The sequence below is a fragment of the Hemiscyllium ocellatum genome, chromosome 8 (genome assembly GCF_020745735.1).
Source record: "Hemiscyllium ocellatum isolate sHemOce1 chromosome 8, sHemOce1.pat.X.cur, whole genome shotgun sequence".
Classification (NCBI taxonomy): domain Eukaryota; kingdom Metazoa; phylum Chordata; class Chondrichthyes; order Orectolobiformes; family Hemiscylliidae; genus Hemiscyllium; species Hemiscyllium ocellatum.
Window position 1 is genome coordinate 119,206,097 of NC_083408.1, and position 24,242 is coordinate 119,230,338.

The window sequence follows — 24,242 nt, forward strand, 5'->3', positions numbered from 1 at the left end:
ATACTGACTCGGTAGGCAGACCCTCCTCGACAATGGTAACTTCTGTAGCTGTGATGCACTCTCTGATTAACAATGCTACACCCCCTTCTCTTTCCCCCCCCCTCTATCCTTTTTAAATGTTCTAATCCCTGGAACATCCAGCAACCATTCCTGCCCCTGAGAAACCCACGTCTCTGTTATGGCCACAACATCATAGCACCAGGTACTTCCTCCGTCCTCAGTATCCAAGGCCCCAAACACACCTTCCAGGGGAAGCAGCGATTCTCACAATCCAGTCAACTGCGTTCACTGCTCACAATGTGGTCTCCTCTACATTGGAGAAATGAAGCGCAGACTGGCTGACTGTTTTGTAGAACACCTACGTTTTGTTCACATAAAAGACCCCAAGCTTCCAGTTGCCTGCCACTTCAACACCCCACCCTGTTGCCTGGCCGACATCTCTGTCCCAGGCTCACTGCAGAGCTCCTATGAATCTCAGCATAAACTGGAGGAACAGCACCTTATCTGTGCTTGGGAACCCTGAAGCCTCCCGGATTCAACATCAAGTTGAATAAATTTAGAATCTGACTCCATCCTTCCATGTTTTTTACCCACACCCTAGTCCTGTACACTTCTTCTAGTCCTAACCTGACATCCATAATCTCCTTTTTCACCCCTTTCATACCCCTTTCTCTGGGCTACAGCTCCACTTATCAACTCACCTCTCCCCTATCGTTCTCCTGCAAATCCCCACTGTCCCCCCTCTCAGAGGGAGAGGGAGAGTCAGAGAGTGAGGGAGTTGAAATATTAACTCTGCTTTCTTTCCTCAGGTGCTGCCAGATCTGCTGAGTTTCTGCAACAATTTCTGATTTTGTGAGAGAGAGCAGGGACAGCAGCTTCTGAGAGTGTGACCAACAAAGGAATGGCAATAAGTGCCAACCTGATTAATGATGCCTACATCTCGAGAGTATATTTCTACAAAAGGTCATTGTGTTGCTTGTTTACTGGGACGGTTCTCATACATCCATTCTTCCTGCTTATTTTTCAGGTTCTTTATGACGGGTTACTTGCCTCTTGGCTTTGAATTTGGTGCTGAGCTTACCTATCCTGAGTCTGAGGGAACATCTTCAGGCCTGCTTAATGAATCTGCCCAGGTAAAGCACAGTTACTCATCCAATGACCTTTTCTCATGACCTTCAACCAATGGGATTGAAGCATCAGTTGGACAGTGTGGACATTTCAGAAATTCTGGAATATATGATTTCCTTTTCTCCCTGCTCTCTCCCAGTCTTATTTAAACCCGCTACCCAGTGCTTGCTCATTTCCTAGCGTAGTGCCTTCATTGGTCTGAGTCTTGTGTTATGACACAGGGATAGCGAGCCAGACCAAATCTAGACAATAGACAATAGGTGCAGGAGTAGGCCATTCTGCCCTTTGAGCCTGTACCACCATTCAATATGATCATGGCTGATCATCCTTAATCAGTATCCTGTTCCTGCCTTATCTTCATGACCCTTGATTCCACTGTCCTTGAGAGCTCTATCCAACTCTTTCTTAAATGAATCTAGAGACTGCGCCTCCACTGCCCTCTGGGGCAGAGCGTTCCACACAGCCACCACTCTCTGGGTAAAGAAGTTTCTCCTCATCTCTGTCCTAAATGGTCTACCCCGTATTTTTAAGCTGTGCCCTCTGGTTTGGCACTCACCCATCAGCGGAAACATGCTTCCTGCTGCCAAAATGTCCAATCCTTTAATAATCTTATATGTCTCAATCATATCCCCTCTCAGTCTTCTAAACTCAAGGGTATACAAGCCCAGTCGCTCCAATCTTTCGACATAAGATAGTCCCGCCATTCCAGAAATTGACCTCATGAACCCACCCTGCACTCCCTCAATAGCCAGAATGTCTTTCCTCAAATTTGGAGACCAGAACTGCACACAGTACTCCAGGTGTGGTCTCACCAGGGCCCTGTACAGCTGCAGAAGAACCTCTTTGCTTCTGTACTCAATCCCTCTTGTTATGAAGGCCAGCATGCTATTAGCCTTCTTCACTACCTGCTGTACCTGCATGCTTGCCTTCATTGACTGGTGTACAAGAACACCCAGATCTCTCTGTACTGCCCCTTTACCTAAATTGATTCCATTGAGGTAGTAATCTGCCTTCCTGTTCTTGCCATCAAAGTGGATAACCATACATTTATCCACATTAAACTGCATCTGCCATGCATCTGACCACTCAACTAACTTGTCCAGGTCACCCTGTAATCTCCTAACATCCTCATCACATTTCACCCTGCCACCCAGCGTAGTATCATCAGCAAATTTGCTAATGTTATTACTAATACCATCTTCTATATCATTAACATATATTGTAAAAAGCTGCAGTCTCAGTACTGATCCCTGCGGTACCCCACTGGTCACTGCCTGCCATTCCGAAATGGAGCCGTTTATCACTACTCTTTGTTTCCTATCAGCCAATCAACTTTCAATCCAACTTTCCTACAATCTAACTTGCCTACACTGGATTTGCAACACATACTCTTCCTTCTACTACACTATATATGGCCAGAGAAGACTTTAGGACACCTCATTATCTCAGCTGCCAGTCTTTTCTCATCATTCCTCTTTCCTTCTCCTGTTTGCTTTATGACCTACACCCTGAACTTTCGATATCCTTTTTGGCCCTCAGTTATTTTCTGCATGGCATTGCTGTAAATTGGCTTTTACTGGAGGGAAACACACACTGTCCTTACAGCAATCTGGAAACTCCTGACAGTATCAGGGATACTCACGGGCTGTTCAGGATCCAATCAGAGCCACCCTCTGCCCCTGTGTTAATGTGATGTGCATTGAGTTTCAGTAACTTGCAGCATTGCCTGCTTCAGTCCATGGCTTTTTAAAACTTTCCTTTTCCCATTTCAGGCCACAATTAAAAAAAACACAGAAAAATAAAATGATGTGCCTTTACAACATAAAACCAGGAATTTTTCCAATTCCTCCTACCTGTCTTGTGTGAGAATTTATCCAATTCTCTCTCTCTCTCTCTCTCTCTGTATAAATGTATATATTTCACTCTTGTCTCTGTCCGTGTCACACTCTGTCCCTTTCACCATGGGCATTTCTGTTTTGTAATTCCTGTTATATTCCTTCCAAACGTCAAGTACCACACCCCTAGTTTTCCTTCTTCTGACATCATCTTCATGTTTAATTTGGGACACATCATAGGGGCGACGAGAATACTTTCTCAGGTCCTCAAACTCTGAGATTCATCTTCGTCCTCACCCCTACCTCCACCTTCAAAATTTAGGATATAGGCTTGTATTTCCCATGAGTTTCTGAATTAATCTCCTCCCTTTTCTCCCCATGGCTTCTTGCACATTGGCTGTAAATGGAACTTTTGAAAAAGGAAAGGTAATATCTGGGATCAGATTTCGATTTGACATACTTGTGTTTCAAGATACGACCTCACCTGATCTCAAAAATTATTATCTTTGAGAACATCTTGCTAAAAAATGCTGATCCAAACTTAGATTTGTGTTTTTATATTTTAGGTTTTCGGAATTACTTTTACCATTGCACAGGGTAAACTAATTGATCACTTTGGGACTGTGGCAGGAAACATTTTCATTTCTGTGTTTCTCTTCATTGGAACTGTTATAACAGGTGAGGAAATCTGTACTGTGGATATTGGAAATTGCAGTACAATCAGATAAAGTTAACATGTTTTCAGAAAAGAAGCATTTAAATCACCGTCAACATCCTGGGTGAAGGGCAGCTCTAACAGCAATTAAAATGCTTGACACCATCCAGAACAAAGCAGCTGCTTGATTGGCACCACATCCACAAACACCCCCTCCCTCCACCGCCCATCCTCAGTAGCAGCACAAACTCACCAAAGATCCTCAGACAGCACCTTCCAAACCCACAACCACTCCCATCCAAAAGGTCAAGGGCAGCAGATACATGGGAACACCACCCCCTGCAAGTTCCCCTCACCATCCTGACTTGGAAATATATCCTGTTCCTTCAGAATCGCTGGGTAAAATCCTGGAATTCCCTCCCTAAGGGCATTGTGGGTCAACCCACAGCGCATGGACTACAGCGGTTCAAGAAGGCAGCTCACCCCCACCTTCTCAAGGGGGTAACTAGGGACGGGCAATAAATGTTGGGCCCAATCAGCAATGCTCAGGTCTTGTGACTTCAAAGTGTATTAAGCCATGGTTCTAGAAAGGACTGTCTGACCTTGCTTTTGTCAGGCTCTTTATAAATGTCATCGCCCATATGCCACAAGAATGAAAATTCATTCTCTGAAAATGATCAAAGATATATGAGATGTAAGTATAATTCACACACCTTTCAGCACAGTTCAGCACCACAATCCTTTACATATTAATCTTTTAAATTTTATTCTGACTACTCACTTACTAAGCCAATGCTTCTAAGTCCTTTATGATTTGATAAATGACTGAGTGGTGTTGGGCTCTGTCACAATCAGACAGCACGGATTCTTGCTGCTGGCTGTTTTGTTTCTGTTATGTAAATTGATGCTGCAGCCCTCTCTGCTCACAGTGCCTCTATCAAGATGCTCTAGGATGGTTTTGTATTGGGGCTGAAATATTTCGGAATCATTGTTTCTGGTGTTTTATTGTTAATAAGGAGGAGCAACAGAGAGCAGAGAAACGGGAAATTCATTAACATTGCAATCATTTGATTTAACAGCAACAATTAAAGCAGACCTCAGGAGACAGAAGGCAAACATGCATGTGTCACCAGACACGGTGAGTAAAACTACTTTCAGCCTTCATTTATGGGCTTTGTTAAGGTAAAATCCATCCTGTGGAAATGTTCTAACATCAACCATCAGCCTTACCTCATTCGCTGTGTCACGATGAGCCACTAATCATTCAACAATTAATTAGGCTAGAGCCACACAATAACTGGCTATAAATGTTCTTTATCATCTCAGTATATAATATGCAAGCTCTACTACCTTTAACAAGGCCAAAATCAGCAGGTTTTTAAGAATAGCGTCCATTGTAAAGGCCAACAATGCCAGCATTGAAATCTCACAGAGAACATTCTTTGGTTTCAAATCAGTTAGAAAGCAGTGACAGCCTAATGTTATTATCGCTTGACAATTAATTCAGAGACCCAGGTAATGCTCCAGATTGGAATACTACCATGGTGGAATTAGAATTCAGAAAAATCTGGCATTAAGAGTCTAACAACTGGCTTAGTCATAGAATACAGAGAATAGTGGTGGAAGGGTGCTTTTCAGATTGGCGCTTGGTGACTGGTAGTATTCAACTAGGAGAAAGTGAGGACTGCAGATGTTGGAGAGCAGAGCTGAAAAATGTGTTGCTGGAAAAGCACAGCAGGTCAGACAGCATCAAAGGAGCAGGAGAATCAACATTTCGGGCATAAGCCCTTCTTCAGGAATCTGGTGGTATTCCACAGGGATCAGTGCTGGGATGCTTGTTTGTAATATGTATAAATGATTTGGCAGAGAATGTAGGAGGCCTGATTAGTAAGTCTGTGGATGACCCAAGGATTGGGGGAAGCTGCAAAGAGTGAGGAGGATTGCCAGAGGATAAAGTGGGATATAGACAGGCTGGAGACTTTGGGGAGAAATAGGAGATGGAGTTTGATCCAGAAAAGTGCAAGATCAAGTCCTAGAGTAATACAACATGGAAACAGACCCTTCGGCCCAAACTGTTCCATGATGACCATGCTGCCCACTCAGCTAGTTCCAATTGCCTGCACGTGGTCCATATCCCTTTAAACCAGTCCCATCCATGTACCGATCCAAATGGTTTTTAAATGTTGCTGTTGTACCTGCTTCAACCACTTTCTCTGACAGCCCATTCTATACACGCACCACCTTCTGTGTGAAGAAATCGCCCCTCAGGCCCTTCTTAAATCTTTCCCCTCTCACCTTAAACCAATGCCCTCTAGTTTGCAATTCTCCATCCCTGGGGAAAAGACCAAATGCCCCTCATAATCTTATACATCTCAATAAGGTCACCCCTCATTCTTCTCTGTTACAAGGAATGTCCTGGCCGACCTCTCCCTGTAACTCAGGCCGACTAGTCCTGGCAGCATCCTTGTAAATCTGCTTTGACTTGTTCCTGTTAACTATGTCTTTCCTATGACAGAGTGACCAAAACTGTACACAATACTCCAAGTGCATCCTCACCGACAATTTATACAAGTGTAACATAACGTCCCAACTCCTGTACTCAGTGTCTCGACTGATGAAGGCCAGCATGCTGAATGCTTTCTTCACCACCCTGCCTACTTGTGATTGCTGTGTTTAACAAACTGCTGTTTTCTCTGGAGTGTCAGAGGCTGAGGGGTGACCTTATAGAGGTTTATAAAATCATGAGAGACATGGATAGGATAAACAGACAAAGTCTTTTCCTTCGGGTGGGGGAGTCCAGAACTAGAGGGCATAGGTTTAGGGTGAGAGGGGAAAGATATAAAAAAGACCTAAGGGGCAACTATTTCATGCAGAGGGTGGTACATGTATGGAATGAGCTGCCAGAGTAAGTGGTGGAGGCTGGTACAATTACAACATTTAAAAGGCATCTGGATGGGTATATGAATAGGAAGGGTTTGGAGGGATATGGGCCGGGTGCTGGCAGGTGGGACTAGATTGGGTTGGGATATATGGTCGCGTGGACAAGTCGGACCAAAGGATCTGTACTCCGTGCTGTACATCTCTATGTAGTTGTACTCCTCGGTCCCTCTGTTCACAGTTCCCCAAAAGTGACAACATAAGTGATAAAGTGATCACAAAGGGTATGACATACTTACCTTCATCAGTTGGGGCATAGAGTATAACAATTGGCAAGTCACTTTGCAGTTGTATAGAACTTCAGTTAGGCCATATTTGTGTACAGTTCTGGTCACCACGGTACCAGAATGATGTGGAGGTGTTGGAGGGGGCATAGAAAAGGTTAATCAGGATATTGCCTGGTTTGGAGGGTATTAGTTATGAGGAGAGATTGGACAAACTTAGTTTGTTTTCACTTGAATGACAGCCAATCAGGGACAAGCTAATCAAATTTTACAAACTGATGAGAGACATGGATAGTTGCAGTCTTTTTCCCAGGGAAGAAATGTCAATTACTAGGAGACATAGGTTTAAGGTAAAAGGGGGAAAGTTTAAAGGATTTGTGAGAGACAGGTTTTCTTATAGAGAGTGCCTGGATTGCACTGTCAGAGGAGGTCGTGGAGGGGAATACAACAGCAATATCTTGGTAAAAACAAGGACTGCAGATACTGGAAACCAGATTCTGGATTAGAGTGGTGCTGGAAAAGCACAGCAGTTCAGGCAGCATCTGAGGAGCAGTAAAATCGACGTTTCGGGCAAAAGCCCTTCATCAGGAATACAGGCAGAGTGCCTGAAGGGTGGAGAGACAAATGAGAAGAGGGTGGGGGTGTGGAGAAAGTAGCATAGAGTACAATAGGTGGGTGGGGGAGGGGATGAAGGTGATAGGGCGGGGAGGAGGGTGGAGTGGATAGGTGGAAAAGGAGATAGGCAGGTAGGACAAGTCATGGGGACAGTGCTGAGCTGGAAGGTTGGAGCTGGGGTGAGGTGGAGGAAGAGGAAACGAGGAAACTGTTGAAGTCCACATTGATGCCCTGGGGTTGAAGTGTTCCAAGGCGGAAGATGAGGCGTTTTTCCTCCAGGCGTCGGGTGGTGAGGGAGCGGCGGTGAAGGAGGCCCAGGACCTCCATGTCCTCGGCAGAGTGGGAGGGAGAGTAGTAAGGGTATGGAATGCTTTGCCTGCAATGGTAGTAGATTCGCCAAGTTTAAGTACATTTAAGTCATCATTGGACAAACATATGGACGTATATGGAATAGTGTAGGTTAGATGGGCTTCAGATTGGTGTGACAGGGCGGCGCAACATCGAGGGCCGAAGGGCCTGAACTGCGTTGTAATGTTCTATAATAATTCTTGTGAAACACAGAAACCAGGTATGTGCTTTCTGTCAGCTTGGGCTCTGAATGTGTACATTAATAATAGTGTTAATTCAAATGGATGGAGGTTTAATGACCACTGTGGACATTATATGTCAAATGGCCTTGGGCTGGGCTGTAAAAACGTCAATGTCTCGTACCTTTGTGACAAGTTCAGAAATAGCAGGAGCTTGATCTCCACTGGAGAGAGTTGGGGTAATACAGGCTGAGTACCTCAGGGAGAGAGGGGTGAGACTGGGACCACAGAGTGCCCCAGGGAGAGGGGGAGAGAGTGGGGACCACAGAGTGTCCCAGGGAGAGGGGGAGAGTCCAGGGACCGCAGTGCCTCAGGGAGAGGGGGCGAGACTGGAGACCACAGAGTGCCTCAGGGAGAGAGGGGCAAGACTGGGGACCACAGAGTGCCTCAGGGAGAGGGGGAGAGACTGGGGGCCACAGAGTGCCCAGGGAGAGGGGGAGAGACTGGGGGCCACAGAGTGCCTCAGGGAGAAGGGGAGAGACTGGGGACCACAGAGTGCCCCAGGGAGAGGGGGAGAGACTGGGGACCACAGAGTGCCTCAGGGAGAGGGAGATAGACTGGGGACCACAGAGTGCCCCAGGGAGAGGGGGAGAGACTGGGGACCACAGAGTGCCCCAGGGAGAGGGGGAGAGACTGGGGACCACAGAGTGCCCCAGGGAGAGGGGGAGAGACTGGGGACCGCAGAGTGCCCCAGGGAGAGGGGGAGAGACTGGGGACTGCAGAGTGCCTCAGGGAGAGGGAGAGAGACTGGGGACCACAGAGTGTCCCAGGGAGAGGGGGAGAGACTGCGGACCGCAGAGTGCCCCAGGGTTGGGGTGGGTGAGGGTGAGTGATCAACTGCCCCAGAGAGGGGCGAGTTGGGGACAGTAGAAACCCATTGGCTGGTTTCTCAACTGATGAATCAAGCAAAAGGCACTGGCTGTGGGTATATTCCCCAAGCTAGGAAATTGATTGCAGATGTTTTGTCCCTGTCTCGGTGACATCTTCAGTGCTTTGGAGCCTCCTGTACTGTGTCTTCTGGAATTTGTTTGGTTCCGTTCCTGCTGTTTCTGGTTGTCGGTTCCGGTAGTTTGTTCTAGTAGTCAGTAAATTGGGTCTAGCTCTATTTGTTTGCTGATGGAGTCCATGGCTGTGTGCCATGTTTTTGGGCGTTCTCTGGCAGTCCTCTGTTTAGCTTGTCCTATGATCATTGTATTGTGTCAGTCAAATTTGTGGTCCTTGTTATCTGTGTGTGTAGCTCCTAGGGACAGCTGGTCATGGTGTTTAGTGGCTGGTTAGTGTTTATGGATGTTAGCTATCTGACAGCCAGACCTCTCTGACCATACGGATTCGAGACCCCCCATAAACTGACAGCCACGCTCAGACAACTCACCAGACCAAAAGACCCTATACCCACCACACAAGACTAACACAGTTTACAAGCTTCCATGCAAAGACTGCACAAAACACTCTGTCGGACAAACAGGCAGACGACTAGCAATCCGCATCCATGAACACCTGTGAGACATTAAATGCCACGATCAGTTGGCCCCAGGAGCCATAGACACAGATGACAAGGACAACAAGTTTGACTGGGACAACACAATTATCCGAGCTAAACACAGGACAGCCAGAGAACTTGTAGAAGCATGGCACTCATTCACGGACTCCACCAACAAACAGACAGACCTCGGCCCAATATACCGGCCACATCCAACAAACTACTGGAACCAGCAACTGGAAGCAGCAGAAATGGAACCAAATAAATTCCAGAAAACACAGTATAGCAACACTTCCCAGGAGGCTCCAGAACACTGAAGGTGTCACCTCGACAGGGGGCAAAAGATCTGCAAATCAACTTCGCAGCTCAGAGAACATACCCACAGCCATAACAACCAGCACCCGAGCTACAAACCTACAGAAATCTGGTTTGATTTCTCCACGTCAATGATAAATTGAGCCTGGAATGGAGTTTATTAAATCTGTGTTAGGAAATTCTTTGCAGCTGCAGATTTAAAGATCACAAATGTATCATCTGTTTATCGGAAATGTGCAAGGGATGGAACTTAATGGTTATTTAATCAAAGACAAGCATTTGTTGTTAGCAAGAACAGATCAGATCCCAGGGCAATGCCAGCTATTTTGGTACACACATGATGTCAGTGGATCGAGACTGTGTGAATTGCCAAATTCAGAACTTTGATATCGCCTTTAAGCCAAAAAGATGTCTCACATTCCACACGAATGTGTAATGTTACATATGAATTACAGAGTCGAAGAATGTGGCACTGGAAAAGCACAGCTGATCAGGCAGCATCCAAGGAGCAGAAGAGTCGAAGTTTCAGACGTTCCCGATGAAGGGGTTATATCCGAAACGCCGACTCTGCTGCTCCCTGGATGCTGCCTGATCAGCTGTGCTTTTCCAGCACCACACTCTTTGACTCTGATCTCCAGGACCTGCAGTCCTCACTTTCTCATGGTCAATATCATATACAGAGCAAGTGTGCTGCTGGGTATGGAGGCTGTGGACAATATCAAACAACACATCATATTGCCTGCCAACAGTGGGCACCATGCCAATCAGCCTGTGCTTGTGATCCTGACCAACATTAGATGTGGTTCTCTACATAATCCCAACTGTGCTAAGGGTTACAGCAGAAACTAATTGAAGATTATTAGTGGGGCTCACAATAGGTGTTTTTACATGTACTTAGAAGCTACATACAATAGCACTAAGAACCTTGTCCTGTGTGAGCAAAAGCAGTTTATCCATATGTTCGGCATTTATCATTGAGGAGAGGGACTAGAATTTCCCTATGCATTATATATAATGCCTCTATAATTTGTAAAGAATATCTGACTGGATTTATCAGAGTGCTTAATATGGTCAGTGTGTTCTGAGTTCCAGAGTTGACAATGAATCACATGTTAGCAGTTTCGCAAGGCCATTGAGGGATGTTTGCTTGTTGTTTCTGGTGTTTCTGTTGGTTAATGTTGTCCAGTACAGCAGCTGCTCACACAGAGGAGCACTGACTGTCAATGATGTTTGATCATTAATGTGTCATGATGTATGGTGTATGTTTTATAGAATGTTGGAGCAAATCACCTTCTTGATTACGGATCAACAGCTGCTACAATTTCCTCGTTCATCTTACCTCGCCGGTTGATGTCATCAGAGGTAGGAAGTAGAATCATCTTTTGCAGAATGATTAAACTCTCTTGCGCAGACTGTCCACAGAAAGCAGCATCATATAGCAATAAGTGTAAGGCATGGAGTATTTTCTAAATGGGGAGAAAATTCAGAAATAAGAAGTACAAGGGGATTTAGGAGTTCTCGTCAAGGATTCTCTTAAGATAAACTTGTAGTAGTTAGGAAGGCAAATACAATGTTGGTATTTATTTCGAGAGGGCTAGAATGTAAAAGCAGAGGTGTGCTTGTGAGCCTTTATAAGGCTCTGGTCAGACCACATTTAGAATATTGTGAGCAATTTTGGGCCCCATACCTCAGGAAGGGTGTATTGGCCCTGGAGTGGGTTCAGAGCAAGTTCACGAGAATGGTCCCAGGAATGAAAGGCTTAACATATCAGCAACATTTGAGGACTCTGGGTGTGTACTTGATGGAATTTAGAAGGATGAGTGGGAACCTAAGTGAAACTTACGGAATACTGAATGGTGTGGACAGAGTAGATGTTGGGAAGATGTTTCCATTGGTTGGAGAGACGAGGACCCGAGGGCACAAACTAAGAATAAGAGGAAGACCCTTTAGAATGGAGGTGAGGAGAAATGTCTTTAGCCAGAGAGTAGTGAATCCATGGTATTCATTCCCACAGAGGGCTGTGGACGGCAGGTCATTGCGTGTATTTAAGACAGAGATAGATAGGTTCTTGATTGTTAAGGGGATCGAAGGTTACAGGGAGAAGGCAGGAGAATAGGGTTGAGAAACTTATCAGTCTTGATTGAATGGCACAGCAGATGAGCTGAATGGCCTGATTTCTACTCGTATGTCTTATGGTCTTAGGGTCTGACTGGAACGCCCTCCCTATTAGTGCTAACAACATGTGACTGCAGCAGTACAACAAGGTGGCTCACCAGCAACTTCTCCAGAGCAACTAGGGGGTGGGCAATAAATGCTGGGCCAACCCATATCACTCATATCCCATGAAGAAATAAATAAAAAAGCTGATGTTTGCCATTCACACTTTGGTGTTAGTGTTCAGTCCTCTGTGAGGAGTGAACAATGCTCTACATAGAGGGATTGACACTGCTGTCTGCAGCAAAAAGTATAAACCCAGGCTCTATGTTCTCCACCTGGCAACAGGGGTCAGGGATCTACTCTGGGATAGGGAAGGACTTACATTGGGAGGAGGAGGAACTGTCATGGTCCGTGTAGACACCAAGGCTAGAACTAGAAAAGAGGTTCTGCATTATCAGAATGAGGAGCTAGGCACCAAATTGAGAAGCAGAACCTCAAATCTTTAGATTGTTACCTGAGCCACATGCAAATTGTGTCGGGTAAACAAGGTTAGCGAAATTAATCCATGTCTGAAAGACTTGTGTGGGAGAAGTGGGTTCCTTTTTTGAGCACTGGCCCCAGTATTGGGACGTTCAGTCTGTATGATGGAACAACCAACACCTGAACCATTGGAGACTGGTGATCTTGGGAACTGCATCTCTAAGGAATTACAATGGATTTTAAACTAAATGGTTAGGGCATGGGCACAAATTTGGAAAGTTGTGGTGAATCAAGCAATGGGAAACACAACAGAGGAAGAAATTACCTAGTCTGTAACCTGAATATTGATGGGTGTGTGACATTGAGGAAGAACAGGGAGCTAGGAAAGGGTGGGGGAGTGGCTGTGTTAATTAAAAATGATAATAATAATAATACTGCAATAGAGAGGCATGACCTTAATTCAGGGAAGCAGAATATGGAAGGTCTGGGTCAGGATGTGGAATGATAAAGGCAAGAGGTCAATTGTGAGAGTTGTGCACAGGTCCCCTAACAATAACCATATGGTAGGACAGGTATCACAGACAAACCAGTGAGAGCCTGTCAGAACGATATTCCAATAATCATGGAGGATTTTAATCCCTGTATAGACTGGAAAATCAGATTGGGAAAGTAGTCTAGATGAAGAATTCAGGGAACAGTTTTCAGGACAGTTTTTTTAGACAAGCATGTTATGGCACCAACTGGAGAGCAGGCTGTACTTGACTTGGTGTGGATCAATGAGATCGGATTAATTACTGACCTGAATGTGACAGTGTCCCTTATAGCAGCAACTACAATGTGTTTGAAGTTTACAGATCATTTCAGCGAGCAAAGTGTGGCCTTAAGATTAGTATTTTGAATTTAAATGAGGGTAATAATGAAGGTATAAAAACAGAGTTAGCGAAAGTGAACTGGCAATTTATTTTAAGGGACGGGTCAGTAGAGATGCAGTGGCGAATATTTCAGGGGATATTCCAGAACAGACACATTGCAACAAATAATAGAAATTCTAAGGGCTGGATCTGTCATCTGTGATTTTAAAAACTCAGTCAGAAGTCACACGACACCAGGTCTTAGTAAAACAGGTTTATTTGAAATCACGAGCTTTTCGAGCATTGCTCGGTTGTCAGGTGAAGTCAGTAAAAACTCAAAAAACATACAAGGGGAAGGCGATGGTCTTGTAGTATTAGACTATTAATCCAGAAATCCATATAATGTTCTGGGGACCTGGGTTTGAATCCTGCCACAGCAAATGGTGGAATTTGAATTCAAGAATAAAAATCTGGAATTAAGAATCTATTGTTGTTGATTATCAGAAACATCCATTGGGTTCAGCCGTGTCTTTTAGGGAAGAAAATCTGCCATCCTTACGTGGTCTGGCCTACATGTGACTCCAGACCCACACCAATGGGCTGACTCTCAGTTGCCCTCTGAAATGGCCTGGTAAACCATTCAACTGTACCAATTGTTAAAAAGTCTCAAACAAATGAAACCAGGTGGATCACCTGGCATCGACCTCGGCACCAGAACAGGCAATGGCAGAGACAGCTCTTTTGACCATACAAAGTCCTCCTCACCAATATCTGGGGGCTAGTGCCAACATTCAGAGAGCTGTCTTACAGGCTGGTCAAACAACAGCCTGACACTGTCATACTGACAGAATCATACCTTACAGACAATGTCCCAGACACCACCATCACCATCCCAGGACATGTCCTGTCCCACCAGCAGCAGGACCCAGCAGAGAGGGCAGCACAGTGGGAAGTAGTCGGAAGGGAGTTGCTCTGGGAGTCCTCAACATTGACTCTGGATCCCATGAAATCTTGTAGCTTCAGGTTAAACATGGGCAAGGAAACCTCCTGCTGATTACCACGTACCCTCCTCTCTCGGCTGATGAATGTGTACTTCTCCATCTTTAACAACACTTCAGGGAAGCAATGATGGGGCAAGAGCACAAGCTGTACTCTGGGTGTGGGATTTCAAAGTCTAGCACCCTACAGTGGCTCAGCAGCAGTACTACTGATAAAGCTGGTCAGGTCCTAAAGGACATACCTGCTCAACTCGATAGTGAGGAACCCAACAATAACAAAAACCATATTTCACCTCAAGCTTACCAATCTGCCAGTTGCAGATGCATCTGTCCATGACAGTATCATTAGGAAAGCCCACTGCACAGTCTTTGTGGAGACAAAATCCTGCCTTCACATTGAGAACAACCTCCATCATGATGTGGCACTATCACTGTGCTAAACAAACAGGGGCAGGACTTCGTTCATTTATTTACAGGATGGGCCAGCATTTATTGCCCATTCCCTAAGAGGGCAGTTAAAAGTCCACCACATTGCTGTGGGTCTGGAGTCACGTGTAGGCCAGAACGGGGAAGGACATTTATGAACCAGATGGGCTTTTCCCCACCAATTGACAATGATTGATGGTCATGATTAGACTCTTATTGGCACTCTGGGTAATTATAGGTGGGGAACAAATGCTGGTTCAGAAGCGATGACGTCAGTGCTAAAAAAAGCCTTGCCAAAACTGAGGTGAGGAGGCATTTTTTTCTCAGAAGGTAGGAATTCTCTTCCTCAAAAGATAGTGGATGCGGAACCTTTAATTGTCTCTGGGGCAATTAGGGATGGGCAATAAATGCCAGCCCAGCCAGTGACACCCTCAACTTTAAATAATTTATGGCAGAGGTAGATAGAATCCTGATAACTGAAGGGGTATGAAAGATTATTGGGGAATATGCAGGAATGCAGAGCGAGGATAAAATCGGATCAGTCATGATCTTATTGAATTGGGGATCAGGCTTGAAGGCTCGAGTGACTTTGTCTTGTTCCTTGTTTGTATGTTCACATTTTTGTGTGCTGCAAATATCTGTCTGAGGATTTCTGTTTCACAGTGCACAGATATTACATCTGTGCGTCAGCGGGGAATTAGCCTCAGAGAATCAACATGTTATTGCATTGTTTTGAATTAGGAAATGTGCTTAATCGGTTCTGGCTCTGTATGCACTTCTGCCTCATAATAAAGTAATAGAATTTAGGTTCTGGTAGTGATTGATAATAATTAACTGATATCAATGTTCCTATGTCACTACCTGTCATTTGGTTTTATGGTAATGAAAGGAACACCATTAACTGTTTTATGTAAGACCTATCCAGGAATACATAATTGCTTTACACTGGGATTTTTAAACAAGGCGTTCCTTTTCCACTTCTAAGCAGATGAGAATAATTATCAAGGTGGGGTAACAGTGATTATTGGGTATGTGCTCATTTCTTTGAAATGAAAATTTAGCACACAAAATCCATCATATCTTGAAAAGTAAATGTATATTTGATCAGAAATTTCACAACGTTACATTCTGGGATATGCTTCACCTGTGAAGACAAGTCTGGGGGTATTGATGGTAGGTGGGACTGATTGTTGGGTCTGGGGGAGTTGGTGATGGAATGGGACTGAGTGGAGGATCTCGGGGAGTTGGTGAAGGGGAGTGGGACTGTGTGGAGGGTCTGGGAGAGTTGGTGATGGGGTGGGATTGAGTGAAGAGTCTGGGGGAGTTGGTGATTCGGTGGGATAAATGGTGGGTCCGGGGGAGGTGGTGATGGGGAGTGGAATTGAGTGGTGGGTCTGGAGGAGTTGGTGATGGAGGTGGGACTGAGTGATGGGTCTGCAGGAGTTAGTGATAGAGTGGGAATAAATGGAAGAGTCTGGGGGAGTTGGTGATGGGGAGTGGGATTGAGGAAGGGTCTGGAGAGTTGCTGATGGGAGTGGGATTAGGTGGAGAGTCTGGGGGAGTTGGTGATGGGGAGTGAGATTGAAGAAGGGTCTGGGGGAATTGGTGATCGGGAGTGGGACTGAGTGAAGGGTCTGGGGAAGTTGGTGATGGGGAGTGGGACTGATTTTGGGTCTGGGAGAGTTGCTGTTGGCGAGTGGGACTGAGTGAAGGGTCTGGGGTGTTGGTGTTGGTGAATGAGATTGAGTGGAGGGTCTGGGAGAGTGGGTGATGGGGAGTGGGATTGAGCTAAGGGTCTGGGGGAGTTGGTGATGGGGAGTGGGAATGAGTGAACTGTCTGGGGGAGTTGGTGATGGGGAGTGCGACAGAGTGAAGGGTCTGGGGGTGGTCTTGATGTGGAGTGGGATTGAGTGGAGAGTCTGGGAGAGTTGGTGATGGGGAGTGGGACTGAGTGAAGGGTCTGGGGAAATTGATGATAGGGATGGGGATTGGGTGAAGGGTCTGGGGGAATTGGTGATGGGGAATGGGATTGAGTGAAGGGTCTGGGATAGTTGGTGTTGAGAAGTGGGATTAAGTCAAGGGTCTGGGGGAGTTGGTGATGGGGATTAGAATTGCGTGGATGGTCTGGGGTAGTTGGTGATGGGGAGTGGGATTGCGTAGATGGTCTGGGGGAGTTGGTGATGGGGAGTGGGATTGCGTAGATGGTCTGGGGGAGTTGGTGATGGGGAGTGGGATTGCGTAGATGGTCTGGGGGAGTTGGTGATGGGGAGTGGGATTGCGTAGATGGTCTGGGGGAGTTGGTGATGGGAGTGGGATTGCGTAGATGGTCTGGGGGAGTTGGTGATGGGAGTGGGATTGCGTGGATGGTCTGGGGGAGTTGGTGATGGGGAGTGGGATTGCGTGGATGGTCTGGGGGAGTTGGTGATGGGGAGTGGGATTGCGTGGATGGTCTGGGGGAGTTGGTGATGGGAGTGGGATTGCGTGGATGGTCTGGGGTAGTTGGTGATGGGAGTGGGATTGCGTGGATGGTCTGGGGGAGTTGGTGATGGGGAGTGGGATTGCGTGGATGGTCTGGGGGAGTTGGTGATGGGGAGTGGGAATGCGTGGATGGTCTGGGGGAGTTGGTGATGGGAGTGGGATTGCGTGGATGGTCTGGGGGAGTTGGTGATGGGGAGTGGGATTGCGTGGATGGTCTGGGGTAGTTGGTGATGGCGAGTGGGATTGCGTGGATGGTCTGGGGGAGTTGGTGATGGGGAGTGGGATTGCGTGGATGGTCTGGGGGAGTTGGTGATGGGAGTGGGATTGCGTGGATGGTCTGGGGTAGTTGGTGATGGGGAGTGGGATTGCGTGGATGGTCTGGGGGAGTTGGTGATGGGGAGTGGGATTGCGTGGATGGTCTGGGGGAGTTGGTGATGGGGAGTGGGATTGCGTGGATGGTCTGGGGGAGTTGGTGATGGGGAGTGGGATTGCGTGGATGGTCTGGGGGAGTTGGTGATGGGAGTGGGCTAAGTACGGTGTCCCTAATTGATGGAAGCTTTCAGAAAGACTTCAAGCATAATGTTTTTCACCAAGGCTGGATCATCTGAAAAAATGCATTATGCTGGATTCAAATTTCAAAAATTCTGATAATTCTCGATTGCTTTCTCTTGTTTCGTACCTCCCCTGAACGTACGTACCTCCCCTGAACGTACGTACCTCCCCTGAATGTACGTACCTCCCCTGAACGTACGTACCTCCCCTGAACGTACGTACCTCCCCTGAACGTACGTACCTCCCCTGAATGTACGTACCTCCCCTGAACGTACGTACCTCCCCTGAACGTACGTACCTCCCCTGAACGTACGTACCTCCCCTGAACGTATGTACCTCCCCTGAATGTACGTACCTCCCTGAATGTAAGTACCTCCCTGAATGTACGTACCTCCCCTGAACGTACGTACCTCCCCTGAACGTACGTACCTCCCCTGAATGCACGTACCTCCCCTGAATGTACGTACCTCCCTGAATGTACGTACCTCCCCTGAATGTACGTACCTCCCCTGAATGTACGTACCTCCCCTGAATGTACGTATCTCCCTGAATGTACGTACCTCCCTGAATGTACGTACCTCCCCTGAATGTACGTATCTCCCTGAATGTACGTACCTCCCTGAATGTACGTACCTCCCCTGAATGTACGTACCTCCCTGAATGTACGTACCTCCCCTGAATGTACGTACCTCCCTGAATGCACGTACCTCCCCTGAATGTACGTACCTCCCCTGAACGTACGTACATCCCCTGAACGTACGTACCTCCCCTGAATGTACGTACCTCCCTGAACGTACGTACCTCCCTGAATGTACGTATCTCCCCTGAATGTACGTACCTCCCCTGAACGTACGTACCTCCCCTGAACGTACATACCTCCCCTGAATGTACGCTAATGAGGGATATTTCAACTGAAGCATTTAAGATGATCAACGAGATTCAAAACCTAAGATCCTACGGAACAGTGGAGCTTCTCCAATGTCCATGTGGTCTGCTCCTGCTCCTTTCTCTGTTTCTTCCAAAACTTCCTTGTTTACAGTTATAGTCCAACAGGTTATAGTCCAAAAGGTTTAATTGGAAGCACTAGCTTTCGGAGCGCCACTCCTTCATCAGGTGGTTGTGGAGGGCTCAGTTGCAGACACAGAATTTACAGCAAAAGTTTACAGTGTGATGTAACTGAAATTATCCATTGAAAAATACCTCGATTGTTTGTTGATTCTTTCATCTATTCGAATACCATGATAGTTTCACTTCTTTCATGTGTAAATCACAAAACTTTTTTTATAAGTTGCATTCTCAGGTTAACTGTAAGAATTGGTGTTAGCTGGACAATATGTTGAAGGTGTTAGCCCCCTGTGTTCTCTGTCTGTGCCATTATGTTTAGATTGATTCTAATCTAAAAAGTGAGTTAACAGAGTTTTACATAAATTCATGCAGTTTTTGAGTAAAGTTGTACCTGCAAGTACAAATTCACCCCACAAAATATATGTGTACATGTGCATGCGGGTCCTTGTGTGTCTGTCTGGGTTGGGGGGTTGTGAGTGTGAGAGAGAGCGTATATTTGTGCATATGTGAGTGTAGAATATCTTAAATCTGTGAGGGGGTGCATGTGTGAGTCTGTGTGTCTGCAGGAGTGTGTGTGTGTGTGTGTGTGTGTGTGTCTGGGGTGGGGGCTTGTGAGTGTCTGTGACAGTGTATATGTCTGCGTGTGAGTGTAGAGTGGTCTAAGTCTGTGAGAGGATGCATGTGTTATTGTGGGAGTGTGTGTGTCTGTAAGGGTGTGTGTGAGTGTCTGTGTGCGTGTCTGTGTATATGTGTGTCCATGTGTATGTGTGTATACAGGAGTGCCTGTATATGTGTCTGTGTGTGTGTAGTGCAATGGTGATCATCTGTAATGTGACATGAACCCAAGGTCCCAGTTGAGGCCCTCCCTATGGGTACCGAACTTAGCTATCAGCCTCTGCTCAGCCACTTTCCTCTGCTGCCTGTCCCGAAGTCCACCCTGGAGGATGGTCACCCGAAGGTCCGAGGCTGAATGTCCTGGACCACTGAAGAGTTCCCCAACTGGGAGGGAATCCTCCTGTCTGTTGATTGTTGTGTGGTGCCCATTCATCTGCTGTCGTAGCCTTTGCTCGGTTTCCCCAGTGTACCATGCCTCCGGGCATCCTTGCCTGCAACGTATAAGATAGGTAACGTTGGTGGAGTCACATGAGTACCTGCCACATACAAGGTGGGAGGTGTCCCCACGTGTAATGGTGGTATCTATGTCCACACTCTGACACGTCTTGCAGCGCCTACCTTGACAGGGTTGTATGGAGTTGTCCTGAGAGTTGGGCAGTTTGCTACAAACAATGATCTGTTTGAGGTTTGGCGGTTGTTTAAAGGCGAACAGTGAAGGTGTGGGGAAAATCCTTGTTTATGTAATTCATGGCTGAATGTTCATAGTTTGTGGAGGTGGGAACATGGAATATTTAAAAATGAAAATGTCAGATAGATCACCAGAAGGGAAAGACAGTAAGACTTGATTTCACTGAAAAGACTGCTGCCTTCTGGGCTCAGTATCACACCACTGAGCAGGGGACAAGGTCTGACAAGGTCAGATTTTCGAAGCTGAGTTGGGAACCTGACACCCAGATGGATATTTATAAATTCAAATGTACTAATTAAGTAGAAGTTAAAATTGGCCCCCAATTAAGAGCTTTCTGGAGCTGCCTCTCCTCTGATCCGGTGGCAAAGATGTGAGGTGACCACATTGGTCTGCTCTACCTTTCCAGACAATGGAATTGGAAAGGCCATGAAGGAGAAATGAAGGCCCTACTTTTTCAAATTCACTCATGGGATTGTGGGCATTGTTAGCTCGTCCAGCATTTATTTCTCAACCCTAATTGCCCCAGAGGGCAGTTGAGAATCAACCACATTGCAGTGGATTTGGAGTCACGTGTGCCAGCCTGGGTAAGGATGGCAATGTCCTTCCCTAAAGGACATTAGTGAGCCAGGTGGGTTTTTTCCGACAATTGGCAACAGTTTCATGGTCATCAGTAGACCCTTAATTCCAGGTTTTTTTATATTGACTTTAAATTGCACCGTTGGCCATTAGTGTTTGCACTGGGACATGTAGTTCCTGGGAAAAAAGGCAAGAAAAACATGGACAGAGAAACTTGATTTGGCCTTATGGTGCAGTTCAGGTTTTGTTGAAATAAAGTTTAAAAATTCTATCCTGCACTATTCAGGCCCTTTTAACAAGCTCCAGGATAACTTTTCGTGAGGCTGGTAGGGGACAGTGTTTCCCATTGCCCCCTCAGGGTATCTGTGGAGACATGCCTTTATAATAGCCTTCTCCAAATGCAGAACAAGAGAGAGAATGATGTTAAACCAGGAGCCAAGTCTTCAGCAGTGAAATCATGCAACCCCTCGTTCACCAGAGGCCAATGGGAATGTGGACCTTTCTCCCCTATAACAGGTGCCTAGGTGACTAACTGACAGCTGTCTTTTTTTTGTTTCTTTTCCCATTCACTCTTTCATTATTCACACTATCCAGTAATAAAGTGCTGTGAGCTTTTGTGATGCAAGCATTTAAACAGCTTGTATAGTTTGTTTGGTTTCTGACTGAAAGTGTGGCTTGCGATTTAAATGTCTCTGGGATCAGGACTGAGACCTCCAGTGGAAAATACCGTCAGGGTTCTACTCCCAGTGCTCCTGTGATAGTCTGTTCTTCACTTCACCAATAAATAGAGGCTGCTGCAGCTCCGGGATATTGTCACTGTGCTCCTAATGTGTGCTTTGTTTGTTTGTCCCCATGGATCACAGCGGTTTGCCAGGAAAGCTGAGGAGGGAGTCTGCAGTTCCATCATCTTAAACGAGGCAGCACTATGAACAGAATTCCAATGAACCATCTATATTTGTGGATACAGCCATGGACACGTAGCCAGCACCATGAGAGTCCCACCGATGAGGAGGGCAAGGACTGTTTTATACCTGCAGATTTTCTCTAAAACTGATTTTGACAAAGCCTTGTATTTTGAATATGTATCATGATCACTTCGTCTGCATTAGCTAAACCCTTACGCTGCGGGGAAGTATTTCCATAATAAGACTCAATGCTGCTCTTTTCCAAATTGTGGCCATTAATAAAATCTCTCGTGTTCTGAGGGACATGTGCTGGCACACACACAGCAGGGCTGCTATTCATAGAGTGTGCTGGAAGAGTCTCACTCACATGGTTTTGGATTCCTTCACAGCTATCATTGCTCAGCACAGCACTGAAAGATTTACAATACATGGTGTTAAAGCATAAATAACACCTCAAGGCACCTGGGAAAAAGACAATATTCTGTCCCACATTTCAGCAAAACTCCACATAAATAATAACTGGTACTTACTACCATGTCTACTTAGAGCCTGAGTATGCAGCTTGTGCCTGGAGTCAGCGTGTGCTGCAGCCACTGCGTGTGATTCAGGCCATGTACAGTTTGTGCCTGTAGTTTAGGTCCGAGTAATGTTCGGTCCTTTGTACAGTTTGTGCCTGTAGTTTGGGCCGTTGTACAGTTTGTGCCTGTAGCTGAGGTCCGAGTAATGTTCTGGCCCATGTACAGTTTGTGCCTACAGGCTGTATGTACAGTTGGTGCCTGTAGCTGAGGTCCGAGTAATGTTCTGGCCCATGTACAGTTTGTGCCTACAGGCTGCATGTACAGTTGGTGCCTGTAACTGAGGTCTGAGTAATGTTCTGGCCCATGTACAGTTTGTGCCTACAGGCTGCATGTACAGTTGGTGCCTGTAGTCCACATTTGGGTGTACAATATTGAGGGGCAAGTCTGTAAGCTGTTTTTGGCATTGCAATAAGGGGTAAACCTAATAATTGTGCTACTTCTTCATTGTACTTTTAAAATAAATATAAAGCCTGCTAAAAAGATCTCAACAAAAATGTTTAAAATAAAGACAGGAAAGGGTGGTTGAACCAGTGTGTTGCACCATCCTCATTCTCTATAGTAAGCACAACAAGAACACCAAGATACTCCCAATATTCCCATGTTTTCATGTTTCTGGATAAGTTCCTCTGCTTTAGCCAGTGAACCATCACCGTTTGGTTGTGTAGTTCAGAGGATCCCCTGGAAATTGTGATTACTGTTTGATACAGCTGTATAATGATGCATCATGTACCCCATTGCTGCTCTTTAGACAGGGCTGAGGGTGCTGGACAACTCTTGCAGGTTCTGTACTGGTTTGACTTGCCTGTATTCTATTTTGCAGTAAGAAACTGAGATTTTATTCAACAACATTTGGAAAATAGCAGCACAATTTTCAGGATCAGTTGACGGTATTTCAAATTGAAAAATGAGATAAGGTTAAGAATTATAAATAAAATCTTGGTTGTAATGGCTAAAGTGTGATTGATTTGATTGATTGCTTCTTAACATGACTTGACATGAGATGCAGATCCAGCAACATTCAAGATTAGGGAAGATAATGGCGGACTAGTAATATCACTGGCCTGCTAATTGAGATTACCCAGCAATTGTTCTGGGAACGTGGGTTAGAATCCAACTGAAGCAGATGGTAAGACCTGAATCCAATAAAAATCTGGAATGAAAGATAATCTAATGGTAACCAGGCAACCATTGTTCTGATGAAGAGTAACTGGACTCAAAAGTTAACTCTGTTTTCTCTCCACAGATGCTGCCAGTTTCTCCAGCAACCACAGTTCTTTGTTCAATTATGTAACCCAGTACTGGGGACAGACCTATCTGGTTCACTAATGTCTTTGAGGGAACAAAATTTGCCACTCTTCCCTCGTCTGGCTTCTGCATGACTCCAGATCCACAGTAACGTAGTTAGGGACAGACAGCAAATGTTGGCTTCCACAATGATATGCTCATCGCCCATGAATAAAAGACAAATGGACTACTTAATATTGATAAGATCTTTTTAGTCCAACCTAACTGCAAAATGATGAGGGTTCTTGAACAGTCAGAGTTGATTTAGCACACCATGTCTGTGGCTAATTTGCGACAGCATTCCAAAAGTTCTTAACATTGACTTAATCGGGTTGCTAACGTTTTGAAATGGTTTGATTAAAGATATAATCTGAGAGCTTGAGCAATATTGTTCATGAAAATTCTCTGTATGTTCTAGAATTAGAGGGAATATTTACAACACAGGAGGCCCTTTAGCCAGTCAGGTCTGTGCCTGCACTTGTCTGTGTTTACTTGCTTTTTAAAAACTCTTCAATTGTTTGTAAGATTCCAATGTGAAAGTTGTGATTGAGCTACTCTCTCAAGTAATGCATTCCAGATCCTAACCACTCACTGCATTGAAATATTTGTCTTCCTATCGTCATTGTTTCTTCTCCTGATCGTCTTAAATCTATACTGAAGCTCTGAGGACATCATACCCTGAACCCAAAATGTTAACTCTGTTACTGTCTCTGCCATTTCTTCAGCATTCTCTGTTTGTTTGAAATCTCTGTCCTCTAGTTCTTGATCTTTAATGAGAAGTTATTTCCTAACATTTCTGCCCTGACCCCATCA

General features: G+C 45.6%; 1 protein-coding gene across 1 annotated transcript in view; it reads left to right on the forward strand.

Moving 5' to 3' along the window:
* Window positions 1-23,099, forward strand: part of LOC132818453 (heme transporter FLVCR2-like) — a 176,910-nt gene extending 153,811 nt beyond the window's left edge. Inside the window, exons 7-11 of the mRNA XM_060829537.1 lie at window positions 1,028-1,133; window positions 3,530-3,641; window positions 4,698-4,756; window positions 11,049-11,138; window positions 21,526-23,099. Of these exons, the coding sequence (XP_060685520.1) occupies window positions 1,028-1,133; window positions 3,530-3,641; window positions 4,698-4,756; window positions 11,049-11,138; window positions 21,526-21,591 (433 nt within the window). The 3' untranslated portion in view covers window positions 21,592-23,099. The remainder of the gene's footprint in view (window positions 1-1,027; window positions 1,134-3,529; window positions 3,642-4,697; window positions 4,757-11,048; window positions 11,139-21,525) is intronic.
* The last annotated feature ends 1,143 nt before the right edge of the window (window positions 23,100-24,242 follow it).